General features: G+C 44.7%; 1 protein-coding gene across 1 annotated transcript; it reads right to left on the reverse strand.

The window, feature by feature from the left end:
• Positions 1–1,620: 1,620 nt before the first annotated feature.
• PRKAB2 (protein kinase AMP-activated non-catalytic subunit beta 2) lies at positions 1,621–18,920 on the reverse strand. The gene is made up of 7 exons (XM_062192095.1): positions 18,490–18,920; positions 13,701–13,867; positions 12,799–12,892; positions 12,447–12,567; positions 9,069–9,202; positions 8,359–8,427; positions 1,621–6,065 (listed from the first exon to the last, which is right to left on the reverse strand). The coding sequence occupies exons 1-7, from the start codon at positions 18,643–18,645 to the stop codon at positions 5,988–5,990; spliced, it is 819 nt and encodes a 272-aa protein (XP_062048079.1). The 5' UTR covers positions 18,646–18,920; the 3' UTR covers positions 1,621–5,987.

Raw genomic sequence — 18,920 nt, forward strand, 5'->3', positions numbered from 1 at the left:
TCTTGTACCATAGCCAAGCACTGACTAGAGGCCCCTGGCCCTACCCAGCACACGCCTCTGAACACCCACTGAAGGAGCAGACACTCCACTTAGCCTCCACAGAGGCATATTTCAAAGATGAAGGCCGTCTGAGGAAACAGTTCCACAAATGCCTAAAGATAAACATAGAAACGTGAAACAGGAAATGGAAGACACTGATTCCCCCACAGGAACACAACAACACTTCAATATCAGAATGTGAACATAAAGACACTGAGGAAATGCCTGAAAAGGAATTCAAAAGGATGATCATAGGATTACTCAAAAGCAATGAGAAGTAAATTTATGAGTTAAAGAAATCCATACATGACATGGATGAAAAACTTTCCTGTGAGATAGATATGGAAGAGAATCAAACTGATATATAAGAATACAGTATGTCAAATAAAAAATATAATGGAGGGGCCGGCACTGTGGCAGAGTAGGTTAAGCCTCCACTCCCATCAAATGAATGATCTAACCATGTATCTCAAGGACCTAGAAAAATAAGAACAAAACCAAACCTAAAATTAGTAGGAGGAAAGAAATGTTTACAGCCCTTGTATCTACTGTTGAAGAATTGTTTTTGTTTTTTCTGCTTACTATTTGTTGACTTCTTTATTGTGTGGAGGCTTACATTCATGATTATAAAATAAACTGAGAGTATGTCATTGTAAAAATTAAAAGCAAGAATAAGAAAGGAGGTTGAAGGGTGGGAGTGGGAGCAGGAAGGAGGGTATGGGGGGGAGAATCACCATGCTCCCTAATTTGTACATATGAAATACATGAAGTTTGTTCACCTTATACAAATAAAAAATTTTTTAAACGAGTTCAACTCAGTTGACTCTGCAGCACCTAATATGGGAGAGCTAGATTGTTTTAGGAAAAGTCCAAAGACCAGCTACATGAAAACCATGTGAAATAAAGAAATGAAGACAATTACCATGTAACACTGTGACCCTTAACAAGCCCATCTGAGGAGCGATTTGTATATAATCTGTTTTAACATACAATGAACTACATTAAGGTACCTCAAAAAGTTCAGAGAAAATGGAATTAAAAGATAGCATGTCTTTTCCATGAACTTTTGGACAACTCATATAATCTGACAGAAAAAGAGAAGTAGAAAAATAAAATTTTAAAAATAAATAGAAAAAAAGAGAAGTGGAGAAGGTCCATAATGAGGGTTCAAAGTACCACAGGTGGATTAGAATCATCGTGGGGACTTAGAAATACAGATGCCTGGACACGACAGCAGAGATTTCCACTTGCTGGGGGCGGTGAATGTGCAGCACCTGGGGACAGTCTTCCATCTAAGATCCCAGCTAATCCGGCACAGGTGACAGCTAAATACACAGCCAGTCCACGGGGAAGGCTCAGCATCAAATCACTGCGGAGTCTGCACTCCTGGAGTTAATGTGGCAGAGCCCGGAACAGCAGGTGGAGGAACAGTGAGAGAAGCGCAGCACTTGTGTGCCCTACACCTGTGACTTTTTCCTTCACTCAGATGTGCCTGTCTGGCAGTTTGTTTTTTAGGTTTTAGGTCTACCAAGGCAAACAGATCTGGATAATATAATCAACGACCATAAACAACTCAAAATCTTATTGCTGTATAACACTTTATTAAACAGTTTTATGGAAAAAAAAACCTCACATTTCTGTATGTGTCACATCACACAATTTTCAGGCATGTTTGAATCCAGTGACAAATTACATGTAGAGAAAGACTTTGAAATCCATATTTGTGTGCCACTCCTTTGTGAAATATTGAAAAGCAGCTCTGTACCTCGGTTAAAGGTTACAAAAAGCACCATTTAAAGGCAGACTCTTGCAGATTTAATTACCTTCAAGTTACAGTTCTGTTCCCCACCCCCACCCCCCATGATGGACACAGAGCTGCACTCATTCGAAATGCTTCTGTGTGCTTCTAGCCAACATCTTCCTTTTTGCTAAAACCCAAACACGTCTCATACATGGGACCCAGTGCAGAGATAGGACTATCAACAATAAAGAGCTCTGACAGTCCTAAAACCACAAGCTGGGTAGGGTAAGTGTTCTGTAGAGGGATACAGAAAATCAGTTACACAATCAATACCTAACAGAATACTTAATGTAGGTATCCCTTGCCCATTTAACCTGACACTTAAAAAACCCATAGTGTTTAATATTTCACACCAGTCTTACTGCAAAAGTACTGTTATACACACAATTAATTCAAGTTAACTCCAGCTAATGTTGACATTATTGAAAAGTTTAATTTTTAATGACAACAATTCACTTCAAAGCACAATTGAGAAAAGCAAATGAAGACAAAGCCCAAATCAGAATCCTAGAGAGATTCCATCACTAAGAATTCGATTCTACAAGTAACTGACTTGAGGTGTTTCCTTTTTTCCTTCTTTCTTATAATTTGAAAAAGATTTGACCTCTTACTCCAAAGTTTTGAGTTCATTGAAGAAATCACATTCCTTTGACCTCCAATTGTGACTGGCACTCAGGAGAGACAAGTGGCTAGAGCCATAAAGTTCTGAAAAGACCCTAACCCTTACCTCTCCCAGGTCTTCCCTCCCATGGGTAACTGATTAGCAGTCAGTAGCCTCTTGTAGAAAATAGCAAGAACTTGGCTTTAAGGACAGGTCAGAATAATGTAGGAACAAATTGAATATCTGCTTTTAAGCCCATACCCCAAATCACTAGAACGTGAAGAATGTAGGTATCTCTGAGAATAGAATGTATTTTAAACACATAAAAACATAGACTATTGCATATCATTTTCAGTTGAGGTCAAAATTTTAAAAGCCCTATTTCCCCAATTAAAAGCAGGGAATTCTCTCAGTAGTATGTCTCCTTCATTTACATTCAAGATTAATATAATGGAGGCATCACTTCTTTCCAAACTCATTTTAGCAGCATGCATGGAGTACTGACACTTTCCAAAGGTTTAATCTCAGATCTGTTAGATCTGCAAAAGACTAGCAATAAGTGGGGGAAGATAAGCAGCCTGGCGGATAGGATCCTCTCAGGAATTCCTCTTGGATTCTCCTTTAACCATTTCCCTATCATATGTTCAAACATACGTGGAAAAAGCCAACACTATTCACAACTTTCGCCGTCTACAGTGGTTAAATCCCTTTCAACTGTGATCTTAAAGCAAACAAATAACCACGGTGTGGAGATGACTCACCTGTGTTTTAGGTAATATTTAACTTGAGACCCTGGCAAAGTCTGCCTGACAAATGAAGTTAAAGCAGGGAGCGGAGGAAGAGGCAGCCAATAGGAGCGGGAGGCAAAGGGCAGATGTGTTGCACACTGCTAAGTTCTGCACACGAGACCCGAGGACCTGCCATTACCCCTGTTTGTCAGAGGGTATTTTCCGTTCTGAGTTACGTTACCTACTAAGTCTTTATTTTCCTAATGTCATCCCTCAGCTCAGTCTCCTAGCTTTCCCCCACAACTCCAAATCCATGGAGCAGGTCTTTAAAGGGTCAGCCTTCCCTAGGAGCTATTTTTTTCATTCTGCCAACTTTGACCCTGTGAAATGCCTACAGCCAAATTTTTAAAAAAGGCTAAAAAAAATTTTTTTTGCCTTTACTGATTTTCTAAATCTATCACTCTGTCTTCTGTAAAAAATAAAGCATCCCTTTAGCTAACCAGTACAAAAGGATGAGTGAGCTGTACTTGGAGACACCTTCCTCCCTGCCCTCGCCCCTACAGAACAGCTCCATGGAGACAGATCAAGATGGGGGTTCTCAGGACCAAGGGATGTATTAGCATAGAAAGAGGACAGTGTTGAATGGGCCATGCCTAGCTCCTCTTACACATCCCCTTCCATACCAGCTGGTAGGCTCCCATTCCACGTGTGGCTGAGAGATTGCTTCAGAACTTGGGAAACTGACATTCACTGTGCACAATTCCAGATCAGAAAGATCTGAAAGTCAACCCAGACTCAAACCACAGAAGCCTCTGGCCTGAGAGAAATTGAAGAAACTTCTTTTCCTGCCCCATTATACTGGTAAACCTGTATGGAATATGAACACACAGAGTTACATTTCAATACCATTGACAAGAAAAATGAAAATCACAAAATCTTCCATGTCACAAGCAAGATTCCGAATCTCCCCAAGTGGCCCACTTATGTAATGAGTATTGAAGAACAAATGTGTAGTACAACTGATGACGACGCAGAACCTAAGAGTTGCTTGTAATGGGATTTGGCCTGGGTCTTAAAGTGGCATACTACTCTAAGTAGTCTCGGTTCTCCACAAAGGCCTTTTGCCAGAGGGGCCTAGGATGGCTAAAGCAGTGTTTACTCTGCAGTTAACCACCAAGGCACCGTAAATTTGCATTCTCAGCAAAACCACCACCCCACACCTAGCTGCCTCACACCTGGGATCCAAGAGGTCTCCACATCATGTTGCCAGCACTGCACGTGGAAAACAGGAGGTAGCTAAACTGACTGGGATGTGCCCTCTCGCGTGGCTGGGCCCATCTTAGCAGGCAAGGAGTCTCTTAGTTATCAACAGTTTGGCCTCCTTCTGTACTGAATATGTGTCCTGTATTTATCTGCAAAGTGGAAGAGTCACAGGTACTTGGAAAAAATGTTTTCTCTTTGAGCCCCAAGAGTGGATTTAACAGCTACTCATCAGTCCACAAATGAAGATCCAGGACTTCACTTCATTGCCAAACATTTTTTAAACAGGTGAGGCAGAGGAACAAGAGACGTTCACACTTAGTGCAAAGAGCAATACTTTTCAGGGTTGCTTCCTTGTTTCTTGGCTTAACAAATCTTTAAGTTGAGGGAGCCCTTGGGGGCATCCAGTGAATCTGTATCTAGAGCAACATTGAGTGTAGTGATGTGCACAGGGCTTGGCCATATGAATGCAAGACTACAGACTTCTCCAGAGCAGAGGAAGAAAATCTTAAGAACCTTTCATCCAGAGCCTGAAGTCCTCCAATTTCTTAAGACCAGTGATATTAAGTTCTTTATTTCTTAAGATCAATGAAAAGGAATTTTTAATTAAAAAAAAAAATGCAGGCACATAAAACAAACTTTCCAGGATGAAAGACATGAAAGTTTCTCCTGGTTCCACTGCTGCCTGCAGGGCTATGTGCTCTGGGGAAGAAAAGCTGGAAGCAGGGCCAGGCAGAGTGGGAAACCCATGGGCAGGTGGCAACACAGCTGAGGCTGCTGCCCCAAGCCAAAACAAATAGCAGGCCTTCTGCCCTCTGCCTTTCTACTTTCAGTAGAAAGTAAAAGAAGCAGAAACAAAGTGGCCTGTGCTGGGCTAACACGGAGAGCTCAGGCAGCCCTAGTGACGCGTGGTTCAGAGCCCACATACTTTTCAAATACACTCACCCGAGTTTTGCGTTAGACAAGGGTCAGGTATGGTATCTGAGGGAGACTCGTCAAGAATGGGATAAGAAGGGAAAAGAGTTCCTGTGGGGCATGTGGTACCACATAAAAGAACACCAGCTGTGCCACATACCCTGGGAATACCGAGAACCCATGCAAGCGAAGCCGCCCCTGCAGAGGGCGGCTGGAGGAGGGCAGCAGGCGAGCACGGGTCCATTCCTTGGAGGGCAGATGCAGTGGTGACCGAATCTCCGCCCGGAAGGATCCTACGACCTCGCATTGTAGGAAAAGGCTTCCTGTGCAGTTATTTCTGCAGCTCCCCCAAGCAGGTCTTGGTGAGCACCCACAGGCAGGGAATACATGTGGCTGGAACCAACAGGCTTCCAGTGGCCTTCCTCTCACAAATACATATATATTTTTTCTTAAAATAAATTCCATGAACTCATAAAGCTCTCATCCGCGATCGAATGCCAAAGCAGAGCATCCTACTCAGAGGCTCTGAAACACACACATCAGCCTCAAAGCAAATCAGCCTCCCAGTCTCACATGAGACCGGTGCAGTCCAGAAAGGCAAAAAAGACTTTTCCTGAATCCTCGGAGGCAGAGGAGGCTGCTTTCAGATGGGCTTGTACAGCAGAGTGGTGACATACTTCTTCTTGTAGCGATGCGTTGCACTAAGAACCATGACGCTGTCCTGCAAGAGAAAGAACCGTATGCAGCTAATTGACGAGTGGCACGGTGGGCAGCTCTTCCCAGCCATCAGTCCTTCACAGTCGCTCACTTCGGGCGGAGATTACTTACTATAAAAGGAAGAGGTTGGTCTTGGAGCCAAATCCGCTTCAGCCTCATTCTTGAGTCCTACTGTCATTGTACTGGTAGTGTGGCCTTGAGTAAACTACTCAGCGTCTCTAAGTCTCTAAGTCTCAGGTAGGTAGCACCTACCATTCAGGCAGCTCTCATGATTACATGAGATTATCTGATACACTTAAGGTGCTGAAGAAATATCACTCGATTTCACTCCCTTCCTTGCTACAAATTTGAATATTGGCCATAAAACTACCAAAGAAGAAAAGGAACAACTTTTTGCATCCATTTCTAGGAGGAAGTCTTGGATTCAATGAGAAGAAAGGGAAATGACCCTTCTGCAAAGCCATTTCAATCCCCAGAGCAGGTCTCATTTACATTTACTATCAAGGATGAACTCAAAAAGTGCTCCTTGATCTAGAAGGAGCTCAGGAATTGCCACTTTCCTCAAAGACAGTGGATGCCCAAATCCTCCTCGGTCCAATCGACTCAGTCCAAACAGCCAACAAGCTGAGCGGACTCTGGTGAGTCAGGGCCAGGCTGAACAACAGTCACCAAGCCCTACACCTGCATGAGAACCAGTCAGAAACACGCAGGAGGGCCCACCGCCCAGGCTGTGGGACAGACCTCACATACCGAGCACCCCCGAGGAGGAGGTGACAGACCTGTGGACATCAACTGACAGCCAAGGAGTGGCTGCAGCAGGTAAAATTCAATCAGGTCCCAAAGAATCCATGCAGATACGATCGCGAATCCAGTGTATCCTCCTACCTTCCCCTCTACTGTACCATCTACAGAATGTTTCGTAGGTTAACATTCTGGGACCAGAGTATGACACAGCCTAAACCTGACAGAAGCAAGGCAGGTAAGAAATGCAACTCCAGGAAAGGTTTTGCAGACATGAGGAGCGGGTGAAAGACCTACGTGAGAAGATCAGGAACAGTGATCTACAGGAAAGAACATGAGCTCAGTCTGGTCTCTGGTACTTGCTGGTAATGTGACTTTCAGAGCTTTAGTTTCTGTGTCTATAACACAGGGGTTAAAAATACTATTTCCCCCACAAGCTTATTATAAAAATTGAATTCAACAATATATCTTTAATTTTACATGTATTATCACATAATTTGTTAAAGTCACTTGTACTGGTGACTCCCCTAATCTAGCTGCACATCTATGACATATAAGGGCCCACCCTGCACACACTTATTCAGCAGCTCTGGGGATGGAGCCCCTGAACCTGTAGCTTCACAAACTACCTTGGGTGATCTGATGATTGGCCAAATCTCATGACCACAGAGCCAGTCCACAAGGGAGTGATAAGACAGAACAGACTGTCATTTTCAACGCAGACTCTGAAACAGCAGAGAAACCAAGAGGGACTCTGGAGGTGGAGGGGACAGGGCAGATCTGGTCACATTTCCAGTGTATCAGAGGTGCAAGCATTTGGAGGTAGATGACTGGAAGCCTGATCATGCAAGCACTCCCTGAACTGGAAGCTAAGCCTGCTTTGCAGCAGATGAACTCTACTGCTATGAACTCAGCCTTAAGCAAGTAGCTGATATAAAGGTTCTAGCCCCACCCAGAAGAAACCAGGAGGAAAAACGTCCATTCAATCACAGGGCAATTCAGCTAGCAAGAACACAGACATAAAGACTAAGATTTTAAAACAAGAAAGAAAAACAAGAGAAAGAAAGCACGCTCTTCTATAATTGGGCCAGCAGCAGCAGCTTCAGCCTCAGTGAAGCAGCAGAGCAGGCAGCTACTGGAAACATGGGTTGCTCTCGCCTCTCCTTTCCAGGCGCTCCATGAGGAGCCAGGGCCAGGAGCCGGCACTGTGGTGCAGTAGGTTCATCCTCCGCCTGCGGCACCAGCATCCCACGTGGGCGTGAGTTCTAATCCCAGCTGTCCCATTTCTGATCCAGCTCTCTGCTCTGGCCTGGGATAGTACTAGAAGATGGCCCAAGGCCTTGGGTCCCTGATTCTGCACGGGAGACCCGGAAGAAGCTCCTGGCTCCTAGCTTTGGATTGGCCCAGCTCCGGCCATTGCGGTCATTTAGGGAGTGAACCAGCAGATGGAAGACCTCTCTCTCTGTCTCAACTTCTCTCTGTAACTCTACCTCTCAAATAAATAAAATCTTTGGGGAAAAAAAAAAAAAAAAAAAAGAGCCAGGGCCACTACTTACCTTAATGGACAATGCATAGAGATGGTTCAGCATAACGTGGTTGGGCTCAGGGAGTAAAGCTGGGTCACACTAAGACAGAAAAAAACATCACTACATGGGGTTGAATGCATAGACAAACCAAACACCTCATTCGTCCTCTATTCCTCTTATTCTTCTATCCCTGTATTCTTCCTTGGGACTGTTGAGAACTCTAAGCTAGAACACACTATCTCCTTTAAATAATAAACACACCCCAGAATGTATCAGTAATACATTGCCATTAAGGAAAATTCCCAGTCTCAGGCAGAAATCTTAGACTTCAACATCTACTAATCTTCCTTAATAGAGCTAAAACAAAAATCTTGTTCACAACACACATGGCAAATTTGACATGCAAAAATAATCTTAGTGGACACCAAGTACACTGAATAATGATGTCAAGTATATGCAAAAAATTGATAAGTACTTTTTATCTTGTGTTGGAACAGAAGTCCTGAAATTCTAGCAAAACGAAACTCTTGTCTTGATTTTACTAGGACCAGAAAACAATGATTCACTTTTATACCAGGACATGAAAAAGTCAGAATTCAGCCTATAACACTACTGAGATATACGTGATTTATAACCTCAATATCCCTTTATAATAATCCAAACTTCTAGGGTTAATAACTTTTGACCCAAATGGTCCTAGAGACCCCCACATGCTCCAGCAATGCTCTCTGGATACTCACAGAAATATTAGTGTCCTTGTTAAGAATAACTTGGAGCAGGTGAGGAGGAAGTATGGGTGGGGATTTGAATCTCTCTTCAGATCGAAACACATACATTTCTTGACCATAAGGCCCTGGGGGTGAGCTGGAAAGGTCTGAAACATATGTATATAAATATGAGAGAAGGATGGAGGATTTGTAACAATGTATGGGAAAAAAAAGCTATCAATGCATGGTAGCTAATATTAAAAATTCAGTAACAGTCACGGATCATGAGTTTGTGACCTGTTGAGTCTGCAACTGTAAGGCAGCCAGAGGGAAAGCCTGAGTCATCCTGGACACAGAACATGAGGAGAACATGAGGTTCCTGTACGCGACAACAGGGCACAGGGAGCAGAAGACGACGAGTCAGTGAGCTGGGCTCGGGGAAGAGCTGCTCCACTCATTAGCTGTGTGACCTTCGACAAACCCCTTCACCATGGCCAGTTTCCACAGCCATCACAATTTTTTAAAATCTTTGCCTTGTTTTACAATGCTTTTCCTGAAATCAAATGAGATAATGGACGTGAAAAAGTTTTGTAAATTTCCAAGCAATATGAAATGATCAGACTTCTCTTGCCCACCCAAGCACACGAAAACAAGGTTATAAACTCTAAAGACTACCTGATGCTACAAGGATCACAGTAATAAAGATCAAACATTGAAGCAGTCATTAGGAAACGCAAATCAAAAACACACGATACTTTGAATATTCACAAGGATGGTTATGATAAAAAAATCACAAGTGCTGGCAAAGATATGGAGAGACTGGAAGCCTCACACTGTTCCCACTGCCAGCTGCTCAGAAGCTGAATATAAAGTTACTACATGACCCAGTTCTGCACAGAAAAATGAAAACATGTTTACACAAAAAATTTGTACGTGAATGTTCATAACAGCATCATCTATAAAAGCTAAATAGCAAAAAAAAAAATCCAAATGTCTATCAACTAATGAATGGACACCAAAATGTTATGACCATGGAATGGAATTTGATTCAACTTTAATAGCAATAAAGTACGGACACATGTTCCAACATGGATAAACCCTGAAAATATCATGCTAAGTGAAAAGTGTCAGACAGGGAAGACCACATACTGGGACCAGCATTTTGGCACAGTGAGCTAAGTTGGTTGCAACAATATCAGAGCATTAGTTCGAGTCCCAGTTCCTCCACTTCTGATTCAGCTCTCTGCTACTGTGCCTGGGAAGGCATGGAAGACAGCCTAAGTGCTTGGGCCTCTGCCACCCACATGGGAGACTCAGATGGAGTTCTAGGCTCCTGGCTTCCACCAGGCCCAACTCCAACTGTTGTGGCCATTTGGGAAGTAAAGCAGCAGATGGAAGATCTCTCTATCACTTTTTCAAATAAATAAAGCTTTTTTTTTTTTAAAAAAAAAAAAGACTGCGTATTGTATGAATCCATTTGTATGAAATATCCAAAACAGACAAATGCATAAAGACAGAAAGTATACTTGTGGTTACTAGCAGTGGAGGGCAGGTGGGAACAGGAAGTGGCTGCCAATGGGTACGAGGTTTCTTTTTTGGAGTGATAAAAATGCTCTGGAATTAGACAGTAGTGATGGCAGCAAAACTGTGTGAAAATATAAAAATATTACTGAATTGTACATTTCAAAAGGGAGTACTTCAAAAAGTTTGTGGAATTACAAGTTTATTTTAGTGCCAAAAAATTTAAAAGCCATGCATCTGAGTAGTCTTCAATAAGTTCACGGATGGGGCAGTAGTTAGGCACGGCAGTTAGGACACTGCTTGGGATGCCACATTGTATATCAGAGTGCCTGGCTTTGAGTCCCAGTTCCGGCCCCTGATACCAGCTTCCTGCTATGCACACCCTGGAAGACAACGGCGAAGGCTGAAGTAGTTGGGTCCTGTCACTAAGGCAGGACACCCAGACTGAGTTCATGGCTCCTGGCTTTGGCCCGGCCAGTCCTGGCTGTTGCAGGCAGTTGGAGAGTGAACTAAATGGGAAAGCTCTTGTCTGTCTGTCTCTCTCTGCCCCACAAATAAATAAAACAAGTAAATGGAATTTTTAAGAGTTCATGGAAAATCATATTATGGAAAAACTATACATGGATTTCAATTTTTTTGCACCAAAATAAACATCTCTTCATTTCATTTTTATCACGAACTTTGGGACATACTCTAGCATATCTCAAATGCAAAAGAAAAGCACACAAGAGTTGAAGGAAATATACAAAAATGAAAATATCTATATTTCTTATTTTAAAAATTTATGATCTCATAGTCCCCAGTGAAAAATATTTTAATGACAAGTTGATTACAAGTACTCAGATAGGAGTTAAATACATATGAAGCTAAGGCAAAAAAAAAAGTGGTAATAATACTGATATTAAGCAATATCTTAAAAACATATAGAATTTGAAATTTTCTAAAATACTTTCAGTTATTTTGTCACATGATCCACAAAACATCCTTGGGCAGTACCTAGAACAGTTTTTATTTCTTTTTTATCAGAAAAATAAAATACAAATTGGTTAAGTGATTTACCCAAAGTCACAACACAAACTAGATGGTAAGTGAGTGCAGATGAAATCTTTACCTGCAGATTCCTAAAAAAATACATTCTAAGTCTTATCTCAGTGGACCAGATATTGGGTGAAAGAGGGAAGAGAGAAACAGCTATAGTATGGTAGTCCTCTCTCTCTCTGTAATTATATGTCTATTTTTCATTGGTTGCTTTGCCAAGATCATATAAGGTAAAATGTAGTCACAAGTAGCCTCATAATCTAACTCAATATTTTTAAACTCTTTTAAATCATTGCCCCAACTTTTTGAGCTTATATGATAACAATAGTTCCAAATTCTCTTCTACAGATAATGATTATACTATCGACTATTCCTTTAGATACTGCATAAGGCACCTTAGGATCCGAGATCCTAATACGCTCTCACACACTTCAGGTGTGGTGATTGCTGAGAATCAATGACAGTCTATGCACCTGACTCTCACTGTTAAGGAACTGGGAACCAAAAAGGTCGAGGGGCTTGTCTGAGATGGTAAAACTAGTCAGTACCAGAGGCAGGCTTTGAACTCACGAGAGGGAAGTGTGCTCCCTGGGAATACAGTGCATAGTTGTTTGGACAGTCATAGCCTTTACCATAGAGTAACAAAACTGTAACTGCGAATATAGTTAGCAAAACACTCTTTTGGGGGGCTATGTATACCTATTGATACAGGATACACACACACACACACACACAGAGTTCAGAAGATTCCCGAGGAGAAGTGGAAAAACAGAACAAAATACAAAACTGCTTTGGGAAAGAACATGAATTACAAGACAATACAGCAAGAAAGAGCTTATACTGCAAAATTACCTCGACAAGACGTCTCAGAGCTTTCCATGGAATCTAGCTTTAAGGCGTCAAACACTTCAAAATCCGACTTCTTGACATGGATCAAATTGTTGATCGTGCCAAGCTGACTGGTAACCACGGGCTGAAAGAGTGAAAGAACAAATCACTCAGTCCCCTTTTCAAATCTCTCTCTTCCACCCAATCTTCCTTTCTCTTTTTCTAAAAAAGTTGCCAATGAACATACTCGGACCCCCATCTTTTGTGGAGAGAGACCCTGCAGTGCAGGGGAGCTGTGGCCTGTCCATCCTGACAGTGATGACAGCTAAAATGAGAATGCTGCACCCACGGCCGCCCCCGGGGATCCAGGCCTTACCTCGGATGGGTCATGAACCCACTGTCCATCCACAAAGAACTTGTATTGGTGCTCTCCCTCAGGGAGGTCCAGGATGGCAACAAAGTCATTATGGCTGCCGAAGGAAACAGAACGTCAGTCCAATTCCTTTTGGAAGACAGAATGTAAAAGCAAGTGGCAATCACAGTATCAGGGCTACAGCCTCCCTTATTTCTAAGCCACTGTTTTGTCTGGCATAAAAAATAATTTATAAACTCATTCTCTGTTTCTACGTCACCTTGGACAAGTACTTGCCAACCCCTGCCAATAACTTAAGTTCTTAACCAATATCTGCAAAAGAATACTAAAGACACTGATCTCCCAAAATGATTCATCCCAGCACAACTCCTTCGTGTCGGCATAATGGATTCCTCACGTGTGAAGAAGGCACCGGCTGGTTAGGATGCAGAAGGGTGTGCTTTCCTTGTTTTGGTCAGCCTTTTCCAGAAAATGACTACCAGATTAAGGGCGATTTTGACAGTCAAATAATTCATTATTGCTTTGCAATTAACACACGATTATACTATCTAGAACTTTACAGTGTGTTTTGCTTTAGTGCGACAGACAGAGCAACAGGACAGAGCCAGTTACAGAAGACTTCCCACAAGCACAGACAGGGCTTGTGTAACTCGGCCCTAAAGAAGGTACCCACAAAGCTGGTGTACTCCCTCCGAGACGGCGATGTTCTAAGTGGGAAAGTCTCTCTCACGCACTGTGAGGTTGAAGCAAAACACCATGTGCAGAGCAGATGATCCCAGCCAAGGGCATGCCTCAGAGACAGGCCCTAGGAGCTGGAGAAGGGCAGGCCAGCCCGCCGCTCTAGGAAGAAAGGAAATCAGGTCTCTACCCCGGTCCCCGGAGACGCAGCCGACACGTGTGTTCACCTTTTTATCAGTGGAATCTTGGCGCTCCAATTGTTGAAGGACCCAGAGATGAAGACCTCCTTGCCTCCCTCCGACCAGCGGATCACGGTGGGCCGGGCCTGCTGCGCCGGCTTCACGGAGTCCTCCAAGTCCTGCTGCCATGAGACAAACTCTTTGTCCCCAGGGAGCTGCAACAAGCACCACAGGTCACCCCTGGGATAAACTGAGACCAAGGACTCTTTAAAGGTCACTCTCCTCCCTAATGTACAGATGGGGGCCAGGTTCGGCTAAGGATATAAGCCCGAAAATCAGTACATTTTAAAATCAGATTTTGAGTGAACTACAGAAAGAACTGAGGATCAAATACACTCAAATGGCTGGTGCCCAGCACTGCCTATCTCAGCCTCATTTCTCAGAAGGTGTGCCTCACCCTCCAGAGCCCGAGGAGCTCCTTTAAAAAAAACACAACAAATCAGAACAAACCAAACCTTGTTTTCTATTCCCAGTCTAACTTGCAGGCAGGCAATTTTATGATATGCCTCCGAGAGCCTTTTTTTTTTTTTTTTTTGACAGGCAGAGTGGACGGTGAGAGAAAGAGACAGAGAGAAAGGTCTTCCTTTGCAGTTGGTTCATTCTCCAATGGCCGCTGCGGCCGGCGCACCGCGCTGATCCGAAGCCAGGAGTCAGGTGCTTCTCCTGGTCTCCCATGGGGTGCAGGGCCCAAGCACTTGGGCCATCCTCTACTGCCTTCCCGGGCCACAGCAGAGAGCTGGCCTGGAAGGGGGGCAACTGGGATAGAATCTGGCGCCCTGACTGGGACTAGAACCCGGTGTGCCAGCGCCGCAGGCAGAGGATTAGACTATTGAGCCGCAGTGCTGGCCTCCGAGTGCCTTTTAAGAGAAAAAAACATGAAAACCAAGTATGGGTCCATACAAACAACAAATAACAAACAACAAATAATTAAATCAGCCACATGGCCTTCATAGGCAACAGCTCTCAATTAGCAGTTATAATAAAAGAAAGATACCAATAAAAGTCAAAAAAATTTTAAAAAAAAAGTACTTAAAAAAATAGTAATCATAAAATAGCATGGGTTATGGGACAGTGTTGTGGTGTAGCAGGTAAACCTGCCACCTGTGATGCTGGAATCCCATAGGGGTGCCAGTTCCAGTCCCATCTGCTCTACTTTTTTTTTTTTTTTTTTTTTGACAGGCAGAGTTAGACAGTGAGAGAGAGAGAGACAGAGAGAAAGGTCTTCCTTCCATTGGTTCACCCCCCAAATGGCCACCACGGCCGGTGCTGCACCAATCCGAAGCCAGAAGCCAGGTGCTTCCTCCTGGTCTCCCATGCAGGTGCAGGGCCCAAGCACTTGGGCCATCCTCCACTGCCTTCCTGGGCCACAGCAGAGAGCTGGACTGGAAGAGGGGCAACTGGGACAGAATCCGGCGCCCCAACCGGGACTAGAACCCGGTGTGCTGGCATCGCAGGTGGAGGATTAGCCTAGTGAGCTGTGGCACCGGCCCCATCTGCTCTACTTCTAACCAAGCTCCTTACTAATGTGTCTGGGAAAGCAGCAGAGGATGACCCAAGTTACTTGGGCCCCTGTACCCACATGGGAGACCAGGATGAAGTTCCTGGCTTCTGGCTTTGGCCTGGCCCAGCCCTATCCATAGTGGCCATTTGGGGAGTGAACCAGCAGATGGATGATCCCTCTTGCTCTCTCTTTTCTAAATCTACCTTTAAAATAAATAAAGTCTTTTTTAAAAGTAGTATGGATTAAAAATAAACAAGACTAGCTTATTTGGGGCCGGCACTGTGGTATACCAGGTAAAGCCACTGCCTGCAGTGCCGGTATTCCCATATGGGTGCCAGTTTGAGTCCTGGCTGCTCCACTTCCGATCCACTCTCTGCTATGGCCTGGGAAAGCAGTAGAAGATGTCCCAGGTCCTTGGGGCCCTGCACCCGTGTGGGAGACCCGGAAGAAGCTCTTGGCTCCTGGCTTTGGATCAGCATAGCTTCAGCCATTGTGGCCATCTGGGGAGTGAACGAGTGGATGGAAGACCTCTCCCTCTCTCTCTTCCTCTCTGTAACTCTGCCTTTCAGATAAATAAATAAATCTTAAAAAAAAGAGAGACTAGCTTATTCATTTGGGCATTTGTTTCAAAATGGTTGAAGTAATCTACCTTCCATATACTGCCTTTTTAAGAACTTATTTATTTAGTTACTATTAGTTTATTTGAAAGGCAGACAGAAAGATCTCCAATCTGCTGGTTCACTCCCTAAATGCTCACAACAGCCAGGGATGACTCAGACTGATGGGGTGGGCCAGAAACTCAATCCCAGTCCACATAGGTAAAGAAAATCCACAGTTGGCAGGGACCCAAGTACTTGAGCCATCACCTGCTGCCACTCACAGTGCACATTAGCAGGGAACAGAGGGACTTCAACCCAGACACTCCAACACGATATGGGCACCCTAAGTGGCATTCTAAAGTGCTGCCCCAAACTGCTGACCCCACAGCGCCTTTTGATATTCCTCAAAACTAAGTATGAGACCCCAGTAATAGCACAATCCAGGCTTTGACATATGAGGATTCGGCTTAAGAGAAAACCCCGGTCTTCATGTTCTCAAAGCAATGCCTTCCTGCCTGACTGGCTGCATCAGACTCACAGGAAATTTTTTTACCAGACCTAACAATAACTCTCAGGTTCTGATGCAGATACAGGAGCTGGTAATCTATTTCTAAAAATCTTCCCCGATAATAATAGTGTGACTTTCTACTAAAAGGGAAAAAGTCACCTTTAGCACATTATAAAATGTTATGATAAAATAATACTCGATACAATGTCTACAATGTGCTTCAAAATACTCTGGTGAGGATACAGTGGATTGGGACCTAGATGACACATATTCATTCATGATTTGGTCATTGTTTAAAATGGCTGACAGGTACACGGAGTTCATTTATACTGTTCTTGCTTCTTGGTAAAGGTTTCAGAGTCACCACAATTGAAACAAATCTCAGGTTATTCTTATGTGCAACCAGGACTAAGAACCACCCAAGCAGTCTGGCGATGGAGCAGGCACCTGGAGCCCTCTGGGCCTCCCACCACTGTTTCTGTCACTTACTTTTATGACGGGTCTTCAGTGCAGAATCTGAAAGCTGCGGACTATTAATATGCCTGGCTTTGGAGGAAAGCCCTCCCACTTATGACACGACATTGCTGTGCTAGGAACGGACGCAGCTGACTGGCAGCAAGAATATTTGCTCCAAGTTAAATAGTCGGCAAAAGCAACAGGAAAAGGGGCAAAACAACAGCTAGAGCCACAGTTTGGAAATAGGTGAGAAACATGTTGAGAAAAGGAGAGAGTAGATGGAGTACTATAAAATTTTTGAGTTGGATGAAACCTTAGGAATTACATAAGCCAATTTTTAAATATCACAAATGGCAAGACTGCAATGTGGGGAAAAAAATGATCCAAAATAGGCCCCAATTCAGACACAACAACCCAGCTTTCATTGAGGCCACCAAATGCTGCAGTCACAGTTTCACAACCACACTGTCCTTAAATCCTGAGTCATTAACATCAAAAAAGGGTAAAAACACAGGAGGCAGGTCACGCTGGGAAAATTCTGAACAAGCAAATTCAGGTGGCTGCGGAGACAGGCCAAATGATGGGGAAGAAATTCTCAAGTTGAAAGGGGAAAAAAAGCACCAGAAAAGAAATCCCAAAACAACTCCTTTCAGTCACTCTCATGTCTCTCTGTGATTATGTTCTCAATGGGGATTCAAGAAGATAAAGAAACCACAACATGCAAATTTCCTGTGCTAGCAATGTGGCCAATAAGGATCTCTTTAGGCCCAGAGGATCTAGTTGGACGAAAGCGATGAAGGGATAAAAACATCAAACCCTGCCATCCTTGTCTCTCCATTGTTCTCTTTCACCCTACTCAGCCCAACTGGAGAAATTAAATGTATTTCCTGCCGACAGTTCTAATTGTGATTAGATACTGCTCTGGAATCATATGGCTGTCAGAGCCATCTGTCCACTCTGTAGTGTGAACACAAGTTGGTCTTCCCAGAAATCTTAGGAACTGAGAGCAGGCGCTTCAGAGGGGCAGCTGGGGGTGGGTGTTTTCAGCCACAGGCAACACTGTCAAGTTCTCCTGGAGAGCGGAGGGGGCTGGGAATCATTTGCCCTCCCACTGGAGAAGCAAGCAGCTGGGTGTCGGCCACCACACCAGTGCTGGACCAAGCAAAAGCAGTCAACCAAATGACGTCCTACTGATCCCAAGCCTAGGACAAAGTAGTCAAGAAAGCAAGGAGTCGCGGCTCACGGGCGTACCAAAGGGGAAGAGAATTCCAAGCGCAGAGCTCCTAGAAAGGCAAAGATGACGCTGATCCACAGACATTTTCAGGAAAATGAAATTCACTGAGCCACCCTCAGGGCCAATGTGAAAAAAAACTGCCACCTCCGGTCAGCAGCGCAGGCAACCTCCCCTGCGAAGTTTCCCCACCCAGTTTACAATCTGCAAATTCATCAACACTCCAAGAGGGCCCCCGAAGCGGCGGCTGTCTATTGTCCCCATCCGTTAAAACGTGGCGGAGAGACTAGTCAGAGGACTCCGCCGCCTGAAGCAGCACCGTATGAGGAATTACCATCCAACACCTTCGACTGGGAAAATCCCCTTTAATTCAAAAACCCATCACCCAGTTCAGAGTGATGAGAAGGAACCCAGCGAGGGAGGAGCCCGGAAGCCAAGCCGGCTGCAGCACCGCCGACGTCTGGCGGCGTGAGGCCGCTTACCTTGGAGTCCGGCAGGCTGAAGACGCTGGGGTCGTCCGTGCTGCCCACCATGATCTTGTGCTCCTTGCTCGGGCCATGGCCGCCGGCACCCTCGGCGCGCGCAGCCTTGGCGCCGTGGCGCTCCCCGGACACCCGGTCGCTGGTGGTGTTTCCCATGCCTGCGGCTCCGGTCGGGGGCACCACACCGAGCGGGGCACACCCCAGGCGCCCGCGGCCCCGAGCGAGGCAACCCCCGCAGCTCCCGGGCCTCGCCCGCTATGGGGACTCCCCCGCAGCCCGCGCCGCCCACGCCCGTCACCACCTCCGGCGATGCGCTCCTTCGTGTCCAGGCCACGGGCGCGATGGCCGTCCCGCGGGAGAGGCCACCAATAAAGTTATTGAAATTGAAGCCGCGCCCCGAGCTAGCGCCCCCGGTTTCCTCCTAAAATGGC

The sequence above is a fragment of the Lepus europaeus genome, chromosome 5 (assembly GCF_033115175.1).
Source record: "Lepus europaeus isolate LE1 chromosome 5, mLepTim1.pri, whole genome shotgun sequence".
Classification (NCBI taxonomy): Eukaryota; Metazoa; Chordata; class Mammalia; order Lagomorpha; family Leporidae; genus Lepus; species Lepus europaeus.